The sequence below is a fragment of the Girardinichthys multiradiatus genome, chromosome 11 (genome assembly GCF_021462225.1).
Source record: "Girardinichthys multiradiatus isolate DD_20200921_A chromosome 11, DD_fGirMul_XY1, whole genome shotgun sequence".
In the NCBI taxonomy this organism is placed as follows: domain Eukaryota; kingdom Metazoa; phylum Chordata; class Actinopteri; order Cyprinodontiformes; family Goodeidae; genus Girardinichthys; species Girardinichthys multiradiatus.
In genome coordinates this window covers 25,214,938-25,227,371 of record NC_061804.1, presented here as the reverse complement: position 1 = coordinate 25,227,371, position 12,434 = coordinate 25,214,938, and the positions used below count along the sequence as shown (strand labels likewise).

Here is a 12,434-nt window from a genome sequence, read left to right as displayed (position 1 = left end):
TCAGGTGTGCTTGAGCTAGAACACCCTAAATATGTGGCCTGTTGATGATAGGATGTCATTGTATGTTGGGAATGTGGTCAAAAAACTTTTTTCTAAAAATGTCAGAGATCCCAAACCACTATAAGGTACATATAAAACACTGAAGGTTTCTCTGCCTGAACTCCAAGCCATACACCACTACTGACCCACAAGCACAAGAAAAATCAGTGCCAATTTCCTCACGACTATAAGCCAAACAGGTTTTGGGATTCTGTTCTGTGGAGCGATGAATCACAACTGGAACATTCTGGGCCCATGGATCACCTGCATGTCTGGAGGAAGAAGAATGAAGATATTCTGAGAAAAAGATCATGGCTACTGTGAAGCATGGTGGCAACTCAGTGATACTTTGCTTTGTCTGGACCTTCAGACCTGTAGCATGTGAGGGTTCAGATGGTTTCAATCAAATATCAAACTCCTGTGAGAAATGTAATGCTGCCTGTAATGAAGCTTCAGCTTCACTAAATCTTCAAACAGGATATTGGTCCCAAACATATCAAACAGTCCAACAAGGCCTGGTTTCAGATTTCCTGGAAGACACTAGAGAGGCCATCATATTCACGTGACTTGAACTGTATTGGGAAGTCTCTGGTGGGATTTGGAGGAGGTGGTTGCAGCAGACAAACCTGAGAACATTAATGAACTGGAGGCCTTTGCTAGTGAGGAATGTGCTGATTCTACAAAATTGTTTGATATGTTTATTGTGGCCAGGTGCCAGTTTGTATATTCTGATAAAGCAAATTTTCAGTGGAAGACTACAGTTTTTGAGGCTATGGCCTAGTTGTATTAATTTTACAACCTGCCTGTTAGAGTTGGTTTAATTCATATCAGGGTCAATCCCCCACCCCACCAATATGCCATCAACTCCACAACACTCAACTGCTGCTGGTCCAACCCACTACAAGGTGGGCTGAAGATTATTCAACTTGTAAGAAGTTTAAAACACTCACTTTATTTGAATACAACCAGAAAACTGCCAATTTAAATTAGCAACACATAGAACATGTGATTACAGCAGACCTCAGTTTGTTTTACAAAAAAACAAGAGACGTTTGGTTTCAATGTGTATTTTAGTTTATTTCTCCACTATTTGACACACTGATTGTTTCAAGAACATAACAAACACCACATTAATCCAATAAAGCTGTGACTGTTTCTGCGCTGCTGACCTCATGTGTTGGTCCATGTTATGTCTGCATCAATAGAGATCCATCTGATCTTCCCGTGGGGCAGGCAGGGGGAAAACAGTAATCACATATCGACACCTTCACACAACTAAATACGTTATTTACTGAGTGTAATTCAAAGCTAATGTTACACTGAGAAGACACACGTGATGGTTGTTTTTGTTGATAATGGTAATAAAGAGCACAAGAAACAAAACAAGGTTATCAGTGTGCAGCGGGTTATTACAGTACTCCGTGTCTAGTGACCTCTGCTGGAGCCACCAATGAACTACACCAGATCAACTCAGTTTAACATATTGATTTCATGGTGCTCAGCTTCTCGTTTTGCCCTTAATCGGATGTACTGATGCCACTATTGTTTGGTTGGTCCCACAGTTAGTGTGAATGTTAGTACAGCATTTAAAACGAGGGGCCAACGCTGTGTTCTGACGGAAGCGAAACACAGACGTGCACGTGCTGATCTGAACTGCCGGGGAGCTGACGCGAGAGGGACGACGTGGAGAAAGAACCGGATGTGGAGAGAGGAGCACTTATGAAGAAGCATGAAAGGAATACTGATAGACTCTCTGGATTTTATTCTGAGATAACCTCAGAATCTAACAACAGCTAAACATGAAATTCAACACTTCAGTCATTGTCTCAAAACTGTCTGGATTTGTTTGTTGAAATAAAAACAATAAAAGCCTGTTCCCTTTAGTATTGCAATTTTACATATAATTTTAAATAGACATCTAATAATGTAATGTTAATAACTCTTAACAAAGTACACTAGACAGCACAGGCCAGTAACTGATGGAGCAGTGAGGGGAATTAGCAGAGCAGATATTAAGACTAGATCTAGGCCACAGCTGAACGTGGTCGTTGAATGTTTAATAAGCATGGTTAGCCACATAGAGGGATTTAGCAGCGGCGCCAGCACTTCCAGAGGTCTTGTACTTTCCGAGAGCAGCCAGCCCGTTAGCCTGGAGAAGACAGAAGGGAAACAAAAAGGCTTAGTGTAAAAGACAAAAGGATTTCACATGTGGGTGCTTCCGACGGGTGGCGTTTTGACTGACCTGGGCACGCTTGATGAATTCCTCAGTGGCAGCTTTCTCGTTGCTCAGTTCTCCTTTCCATGCGTTCAGGGCGGAGGCCTGCAGGGCACGGCCGTAGGAGAAGGTCAGGGCCCATGGCTTGACGAGAGGGCAGGTGTTGATGGCATTCAGGTTCACGGTGGCCTCCTCCTCAGACTGGCCACCAGACAAGAATGTCACACCTGTGTGGGTGGAAAAAAATATAAAATAAAATTTAGCTGCCTGTGGATTTCAGAGATTATCACAAACTAAAATTTTTATTCCTTAAACGCAAGGTCACACATCTTATTTTAAAGATATTTAAAAAGGTGGTAAAGGTTCCTTTATTAATTTGCATAGCATTGAATTTTAATACACTTAAGCATGAATGTTTTGTGAGCCTTAAACTACTAAATTCTCTTATTTCCATGTCTGTCTAACCTGTAACTGCTGGAGGTACAGTGCGGCGCAGGGCAGTGACGGTAGCCATGGCGATTTCCTCGCCAGAGAACTTGGTGGGACAGGAGTGTCCAGGCGTGACCATGTTGGGTTTCAGCAATGTTCCCTCCAGGTACACATGGTGGTCTGACAGAGCCTTGTATACTGCAGCAAGGACCTAAAAGCAGGAATGAGGAGTACACCATTAGATTAGAAAAGTACCCTCTGTGTAGAGAGCAGTTTGTGATAATTCCTCATACTTTACCTTCTCTGTGATGTACTGGCAACGCTTCAAGTCGTGCTCCCCATCAGGGAGGATCTCTGGCTCCACAATTGGGACAATGCCATTCTGGAAGGCAAAATATGAATGTAAAATACCCAAGATTCTTACAGCCACCTACCAACTTGCTTATGAAGCACAGACACCCAAACTGATACATTTTCATAATTCTCACAACAGCATCCTCTAGCATTAGTGGCTTTAAACTAGGTCTTGTGCAGTATTGTATTGCAAATAAAAAAAACATTGTTTGGTTTTCCTAACAAATGCACGCCACATTTGAGATCATTAGTTAAAAGGCATTTTGAAAACCATGTAAAGTTTTTCAGTCGCTTCTTTCTGTTGGGTCTACCACATACACATAATTATAGTTGGGGGTTGCTTTGTGACAAAATCTTAAAAAGGTTCAGGGGAGAAAAACACATTTGCAAGGCAAAGTCCAACCGTACAAGTTGTTTAGAAGTGTCTAAAGATTTGTGTCTAACCAGAAATTAAAATATCCACGATTTTGCACCAACCTGCTGGCAGATGCTTGCGTATCGTGCCAGTACATTCGCATTCTCCAAGATGGCCAGCTGAGATGGTGTAGTCTCGCTGATCTTCAGCACACTACGCCACTTGGCGAAGTCTGCGCCGTCCTTCTTGTACTGAGCACAGCGCTCACTGAGCCCGTCCAAACCTGCTCCCCACACACAACAATCCAGAGTTACGGCTACGCTCTGACTTTTTAAAGTTTGTGAAGCTTTTTTAGACAGACATTTTCTTCAGTTTTGGCTTACCCTGGGTGGTGGTCTCTCCATTTGTTCCAGCAAGGGGCACAACACCTTTGTCAACCTAAAACAGATAAAAAGAAATTGCCATTAACCAAAAATGTGATAAATTTCTCCCTTTCCTGAACATACATGAAAGCTCTATAGGGCCATTTATCCTTACAACCTAAACTGATGGTATGTTCTGTGTACACATGCCAACATAAGGTCTGTGCATAGTTTCCAGTTTTACCTGCCAAACTATGGGACTGTTATAAAGCTCAACCAAAGAAGGTTGAACTTTCTGCACCAGGTTTAAGAGCACTGCGTTTTAGTCTGACGTGTCTCATCTCGGACCGACTCTGCGCCGCATACCTTGATGCCAACAACAATGCCGCGGTCTTTGATGAGCTGAGCAAAAGGGGTGCCATCGTCGGTTTTCTGGTAGAGGGTTTCATGGAAGAAGATGACACCTCCGATACAGCTGTCGACGCGCTGGTCGGCGGTGAAAAGCAGCTGGCGGTAGCGACGCCTGTTCTCCTCAGTGTTCTCAACCCCAATTGGGTTCAGGCGTTTCGCCATGCTGCCTGAAATTGACACAAATATGAAAAGTAATTCACCCCATGCCTGCACACAAATGTACGTCTGCAACTAACGATTGTTTTAATAATCGACTAATCTGTCGATTATTTTTACGATTAATCGGTTTTTATATTTACAGTTACTGTCATTAACAAAGCAGCACCCACCTCTGCAACACCAAATTAACATTAAAAGTATTTAGTTTCTTATTAGGCATATTTTTTTCACCGCGCCGCTTCAACTCCAACATGCTTTCGTCTCAGATGTTCATGTGAAGTCATGCTTCCGTGCCATGCCAGATCGTTTTTGCAGGTCACTCCTCTTTTTACTGCATCTAGGGTGAAGTGCTCCCATGCTTTAGATGTCTTTGTTTGTGTTGTTTTTTCTTCTGTTTTCTCGTTTGTCCCCCTTTTCTTCCATAACTTTTCGTGCTCCGCCATCTTGCTCAGTGCAAATGCGTTTGTGCCGTGTATAGATTAATGCGCGTGGAATGTCATGCAAAACAAGGCCAACTATTAGCTGATTTCTTCTTCTACTGCTCTAACAGTAGATCACAGCGTTCGGTGGCCCATTACTGCCACACATTGGCCACAAATGTAACAGATTGTGTTAAAAAATGACCGCATACGGCAAAACGTGATTACAAAGCAACTAATCGATGACTAAATTAGTTGACAACTATTTTAATAATCGATTTTAATCGATTAGTTGTTTCAGCTCTAAAGTAAACTTCTATTTTGCCCAAAATGGTCTTCATCCGTCTCTTACATTTGCTAGTTTTGTTATAAACAATTTTTGAAGCATAGATTACATTTATCTTTTGGGGTAGGCAAAAATCAACAGGATATCTTAAACATACCGGTGGACTCATCGGCAGCCAGGATGCCTTTTCCTGGGGCTACTATCCTTTGAGCGATGTCCTGCAGCTCCTTCTTCTGCTCAGCAGTCAGTGCGGGGTACTGGTGAGTCATGGTGGCTGAAAGAGAACCAGAGAACGACATTTTAGCGTTGTCTGACCACCCACCTCTGGCCCCTTTTTATGCCCTTCTATTGTCTGCAATAAGGATTTGGAGAAGAATGACAAAACTCTAGCAAGATGTCACTGAAAATACTGAATTTCACACAATCCAGTGATAAAGCATGTGCAAAGATATGATGAATCCAAATGCAGCAAACTGCTTCCTGCAGGAAAGGAAATGCTCTTCTTTTACACTATAACAATAAATTTGTGCCCTTTCCTAATTGACCATGCTGATAGTTTAGGATTGGTCCGTTTTGGTGGCAACAATCATCCTCAGTCTTCCCTCCAGATCATTCCCTTCTCCACTCTGCAGTAAGTAAGCAGTTACGCAACTCTAACCCCCACCGCGTGCATCTGAATCACAACAGGCTGAGGGGGGTGGGGGTTATAGAACGCTTTCACAGACTCTGCTGCCAGGCGACATTTCAGCTGCACGTCTGGATGCAGCACGACTCGCTTTCGTCTCCCATAGGAACATTTCTGTTCTTTTTTCCGTTAACGCCATTGCAGGTTTTTCCATTCCTTAAACCTACATATGCCTTATATTTAATCGCCTTGATTAATGTGGTGTGCTTCCAACATTTTAACCCCCACATCTATTGCCACTGTTTTTTGTGACTACAATTCCCTTTTTGCACCGTTAATGCAAAATAAATCCATGTAATAGTTGGAAATTTCCACTCCACACGTGCAGAATGAGGACATGCTCTGGCTTGTCGATCTGGCTGACTGCACCAATTGCAAAGGCCTCACTGATTATAGTTTTGTTCACAGCTGCCCAAGTAAAATGCTGTTACCATTTTGGATCAGCAACGGATTAAAAGGCCAAAAAGAGGACCAGAGGTTTATCTGCAGTGAGCTCCAGAATGATGAGAATGATGTTTGTTTAGAAAGAGTAAGACATATTGAGAAGGTTGGGCTAAAATGATTAGAAATACAGCCTTTTCTAGTTTGTATTTTCCTAAAAACACAAACTAAATAAAAGACAAAGTAACAGTGGGTTACTTTGTCTGCTAGCCAGTTTTTAACTGAGGCTGGTTTGCTGTGACAGGACACCGAGGGCCACGTCCCCTGTTAATCCTAAGATTAAAGCTATGGGATAACATCATTTAAGGAGCACAGACAGTTCTCTCAGCAGGAAGAGTTCACAACAGTTAACCAAATTCTGCAGGGAGGTGAAATTGAATCAGGCCGGGTCTGAAAGCTGTAATGAGACATCTGATCAGCGGTCTGCACTACATGCACACATCTCCAGTCAACTGAATGAAATATTTACACTTGATAACAGTTTATAGAAACCTAAAGACATTATGTGTGTATTTCAGTGTTCTGTTAGCCAGACAAAAAGTCATGCTCCGCAGATATCGGCTATCTTTTGTGAGACGCCTGCGTGCCTTAACAATGCATTTATACTGGCTTGGGTTGCAGTGTGTTCGGGTTTTCAACGGAAAACAAAACAAACAAAAAAAACATTGCAAAATCCATGCATAATCTACCTTCTTTTTTAAGCCATGAGCAAGTAAAAAGAAAGAGTATTTGTTAAACCTTGTGCACACATTGATATGGTTTCAGGTGACATTTATATTGAAAGAGGACAGGAGACCTGGAGGAAGAAGGATTGAAGCTGATCATGTGTCAGAGGCAGCACAGCTTGGAGATCAAACATGATCAGCCAAATGAAACTAATGAAAAACTGTTATTGGTGCCTATTCTAATATTCATCCACATCTTTTATCCAGCTTTTTTATTAATTTATGTATGAACAACAGACAGTGGACCTCCACTGTCTGAAAGGACAATAAACTGAAACACCTCAGTATGCTATAATTCACCGAGGAAAGGATAATTTCATTTACCTACTCCTAGTGTTGTCACAACCAACCATCCCAGGCTCAGACACGGGTGAGCAGATCAGTTGGAAACTTCAGCAGTTTTAAGAAACAATTTTCCAAATATAGTTCAGACTTTAAGCTCCTTTATGGGATCATGTCTTGGGTTAGTATTCAATTAAAAATAGAAAAAGTAAAATCTACCTGACCAGATTTGACCCCGTCTATTGCTTAATGAATGCAGTAGAAATCTGGAAGGTCTCCAACATAGGATAATGGGGGATATTTACATAAATATGTGTATTGGTATATCCTTTGCTAAAAGTCACTGAAGGGTAGCTAAAAATTGATTTTATCATGTTCCCTTTGTTGCCTACTCTCATTGCCACTGTGCTTCCATTTATTTCTGATATTACTGACCAAAATAACTGAACATCAACAGTTCACTCTACTAAAGCGACGAGGCAGAGGACAACTAGATGCAAATGACTTTGCTCACTGTAATACCCCTATAGGTAAAGCTGCAGGAAACACTGACGTCTTTATTTTAACATCTGCTCTTATATTGTCTCAAGAAAACACTCGATGCATTTGGGGGGCATGAAAGGGAAATATGAAGATAACTGTTCCACACACCCAGTGTGTGCAGTGAAATCAAAGTTATCGTAACTGGCTGCTGAGCCCAGCGATGGTGTGCCCACAAAACATTCCCTAAAATGGAACTGGTCTTAATGGAACCAGCAGCCAAAACATGCAAGAAGGTCCCTGTGAGACATCGAACGTTTTAAAACGTGGACTGCTATAAGACAGGACAGAAAAACCTAACTTGAAATTTTGATTACACAAGTTTCAAACGTGGCTACGGTTCCTGTAGCAAAGAAGGGAAATGCCAAAGGAGGACAAACTAATACTACAAAAAAAAATGTTTAACTGATGGGATTAAAGATTTACTTGATAGGGCAAATCCATATTTCTTTCTTGTTACTTTAATTCTAAAATGCTACTAAATGAATCCCCCCATTGTTTATTTTTCCTACATCATAATATAAATATGTTTTTGCATTTAAAAGGCTGATTGGCCAGGGGGTTAAAACACACAACATAACTCATTAACCTTAAATACCTACTCAGGTGATGTTTTTGATTGATTTTAATCTTTTAAATAATCTTTGGTGGTTGGTTAAACTTATAAGAATGAAGTGCTCCTATGCTTGCTGAAGGGTACCTTAGAAGGGAAAATGAGTACATGAATCTTTGAAAACTCACTGTACTTACAAAATGCACACTGCTGCAGTACACGATTTAAATAGTGACCTTTGCCATCATGTCATTCATAGGCATTTTCAAAAGAAGGTATTTTGAAATAGTTTTGCACAAGGTATTTACTCGAGAGAAGCTGAGATTATTTTTTTAGCAGCTTGACTTTTTCCTGGTCACGTCGCTAATTTTCACTCCAGCCTGTTGCACTGTGGCTTGCCTCAACCAGACAAACACCATGTCTGCATTGCGACATCAAGATTACTGGCCAACTCCCTGCTGCGTCATAAGGAATCCCTTCAGAAAGTATCAGGATATGCCAGTTTGATCACTGAATTCCAAAATGTATGGTAATTACACACAAGGTGTGAAATACAACCAAGACCTTCACATGATTTAGCTAATTGAAAAAGTTGACCCCTACAAAATTTGTACCATTCACAGTTAACGTGTTAAAGAATCACTTTATTGGGTATAATCAAAACTTAACAGATGGACACAATAGCATTTATTACTTCCTGACACTGAACCATTACATGTCTGATGCATTCATTTTTAACTTGCAAAGCACCATCCAAAAGGTAGCCAAAGACCACAAATTATTAAATATAATTGCCAACAGAACACGTTACAGCAAGCTTTGAACTACAACATACTTCAGGCTTGCAAACTATATTGCCTTGCATTATAAGGCTGTAAGCAGGGACTGGGTGCGCTGGCATCAAATTAAATAAGGCTTGAATTGCACATATGAATATATTACTTTTCATAATAAGCAACTTGGGAGAGGATGGCACAGTTGAAGGGAAATTGGATCTATGTTTTGCTGTACTGCCTGCATCATTACGCCCCCCAGAGGCTTACCCTGATTTGTTGTTGCCTCAAGGTTGCAAGCTATAGAGGTGAAATGGCTCCTGCTGAGCAGCACTAGTCAGCATGGCTTAAAACAAAAAGCCTGCTTGCTTGTTTGCTGTGCTGCGTTTTTACCAGACAGGCTGCTGGCCTTGGAGCTGATGCACGTTCCTTTATTTGGGCTGTTTCCATCTTCAGGCTTTGATCCAGCAGCATTAGCCGGAGCACTGCCCATTGCTCACTGATACAGGAGCCTACAGCAGATGTGAAGACTATGACGCATGGTGCAGTTCAAAGAGAGGTTGACACTTGTGAAAATGTGCAGGTTATACAAAAGCAACATTTTCATGTTAAACATAGTCTGCCTTATATCTACTTTCATTCAGTATGGCAGGTTGAATGCATCTGATGTTACACAATTCTGAGATGCAAGGAAGTGGATTAAGATTTAAGAATTTAAAGAACTATATTAGGGACTGGGAAACAGTAAGTCCAGCCATTGAAGGCTGGGATGTTGCTTAGCAACAAAAATAGCAACGGGTATGGCCTGTGAGCGACCAATGGCGTTCTTGAAAATACAAAATAAATAATAAAGAATGGCGTAGACACACACACAATATTTCTTTAACATTAGTAAACATTAAATATGTAAAATGATATGAATTAAGTTTGTTTTTTGTGATAGAATACTTGGATTTTTCTTTAGTTGTTAAGCATCTTTTACATATGTATGTCCTTGCGGTTATAATGGCGTATGCCCGCCCCGCCCCGCCTTCGTCACATCAGAGGTCTACGTGCACTTGAACAGATACACTCTGACAGGAAACGACTTCATCATCACCCTCCCCCATCACCTTCCACAGCCGCCAACCACGTTTTTTTACTCAAAATGTGTCATCAACGTTCAAACTTCATGCCCCTGGTACGTTAACTTAATACAGAAACCGAGAGAACCGGGCCCCTCTCCTTCACTTCCATCCTTGAAGGTCAAAGGTTTAACGCCCTTCCTGTTGCGTACTTCGTTGATTCTCAAAATGCGCAACTTGGGCAAAATTGTGTTAAATAGGCTTGAGAGCTCAAGGCTGTTTTTAGGTAACTAGCGCACAACATAAGAGACACGCGTCATAGTAACGGTAGGCATAATTTGTGGCTAACAAGCTAGGAGGACAACGTTAGCTTGAGGTTCTGTAGCGCAGCATCACATTCCCCTCAGCATCAATTCTGCCGTTTTAGTTACAGCGGTCCGACCTAAAACAGTTACAATGTAGAGATGTCATAACTCTCAGTCTAAAGTAGCTTCTTACCTGTTGGTGGATATCTTCAGGACACAGAGTAGGTGAGCTGTATGTCAGAGATGCGAAACCGTCTTCTGTTTCTCTGCTGCCGCGCAACGTGACCCTTTACAAAGCCTTTCCAGCCGGGGGAGGAGCCAATACCCCTGCGTCATGTGATGAAGCAAAACTACCTCTAACGCGCATGCGCCGAAATCATCATCTAGAGGGAGAACAACGCAGCATGATTGTGCATCTTTTCCACACTGGCTGCCTAATTTTAATCTGAAATAATAAAACGGGCTTCTAATAAAATACACATGGACTGTATATAAAAATAGTTCAATAAAGGCAGAGTATCTGGCCAAATAATGCGAAACATTTACAGAATGAATGCAGGTGAATTATAGGAAAGAATGTTAGAAGAACAGGTAATAAAAACTTATAAATCATAAGCCAGTGGGGACAATGTAACGTGACAAATTTATATGTTTTTAATGGGATGTTATGAGATCAGTCAACACCAAATAGGAAGGGAGACTAAAATGTAGTAACTCTGGAGGAACTGAAGAGATCCAAATTTCAGGTAAAATAAGCTGCTTTGAGGACAACTATAGGACAACCACATATATGCAATCTACAAACGAGGGCTTTTTGGGAGAGCGGCAAGATGAAAGGGATTATTGAAACCATAGAAAGTCCAGTATAAAGTTTACCACCAGCCATGTTGAGGACACAGAAAACATATGAAAGAGGGTTCTTTAGTCAGTTTAGACCATAATAAAACTTTTTAGGCTATATGCCAATAGCGATGTGTGGAGAAGAACTAACACAGCACATCACCATGAACAGGGTGATACATGGTGGTGGCAGCAACATATGTGGGGGATGCTGATTCTGAACAGAGGCAGGGAAAATTCAGCTATTTTGCAATGGATATCTGAAACATCACTAGATGAGATGCGCATAGAAATACCCCAAAAGACTAGCGGCTGTAATTGCAACAAAAAGCGGTCCTTCAATGTATTAACTTAGTAAGCCTAAATATATATACATGCCACATTGTTATTTTTACAGGTATTTATTCCTAAAACACTTGGAAAATCATATAATTTCCCTCCACCTCACCATTTTGCACTACTTCAATGTATATTCCAAAGGAAATACATTGAAATTTGTGGATGCAATAAAGTTCTAGAGGTTTAAATACTATTGCAAGAATTATTTATTGTTTATTTTTATATTTGATGCCAGCAGCAAATTTTATATCAAAAATCAATGAAGTTGTGGATATTTTAAAGTGGGGTTTGTAATTAAAAAATATACCAATCTTTGAACATTTCTCTGAGCACTGTTCAATTCACCATGTGAAAATGGGAAGAGTACGGCACAGCTGCAAACCTACCTAGACATGAAGGTCCATCTAAACTGACGGGCTATAAAAATGAGCATTTATCGGAGAAGCAGCCCCAGAAACCCTACGGTAGCTCGCGAGGAGCTGCAGAGATCAACAACAGAGGTAGGAGAATATGTTCACGGGACAACTATTGGTCTAAATAATTCCAACCACTGTTGTAAGAAACTCTGGCTGTTTGTAGTCTGCAACAAGTTGGCAAACATCTGGAAGAACGTGCTCTGGTCAGATGAGGCCAAAGGTGAACTTTTAAGCCCATATGCTAATCCATATGTGTGGTGGAAAACTAACACTGCACATCACCATGGACACACCACATCCACAGGGAAGTATGGTGGTGGCAGCATCATACTATGGGGAGATTTCTCTTCAAGGACAGGGAAGCTGGTATACCTGGATGATTGAAAGATAAATGGAGCTAAATACAGGATGGTCCTTGAAGAAAACCTGCAAAGTACTTCAA

General features: G+C 41.1%; 1 protein-coding gene across 1 annotated transcript; it reads right to left on the bottom strand.

Annotated features, from left to right (window-relative positions):
- Positions 1-1,095: 1,095 nt before the first annotated feature.
- aldocb (aldolase C, fructose-bisphosphate, b) lies at positions 1,096-10,747 on the bottom strand. The gene is made up of 9 exons (XM_047378814.1): positions 10,591-10,747; positions 5,187-5,303; positions 4,121-4,332; positions 3,776-3,830; positions 3,515-3,675; positions 2,982-3,065; positions 2,720-2,894; positions 2,282-2,481; positions 1,096-2,188 (listed from the first exon to the last, which is right to left on the bottom strand). The coding sequence occupies exons 2-9, from the start codon at positions 5,296-5,298 to the stop codon at positions 2,096-2,098; spliced, it is 1,092 nt and encodes a 363-aa protein (XP_047234770.1). The 5' UTR covers positions 5,299-5,303; positions 10,591-10,747; the 3' UTR covers positions 1,096-2,095.
- Between the last annotated feature and the right edge of the window lie 1,687 nt (positions 10,748-12,434).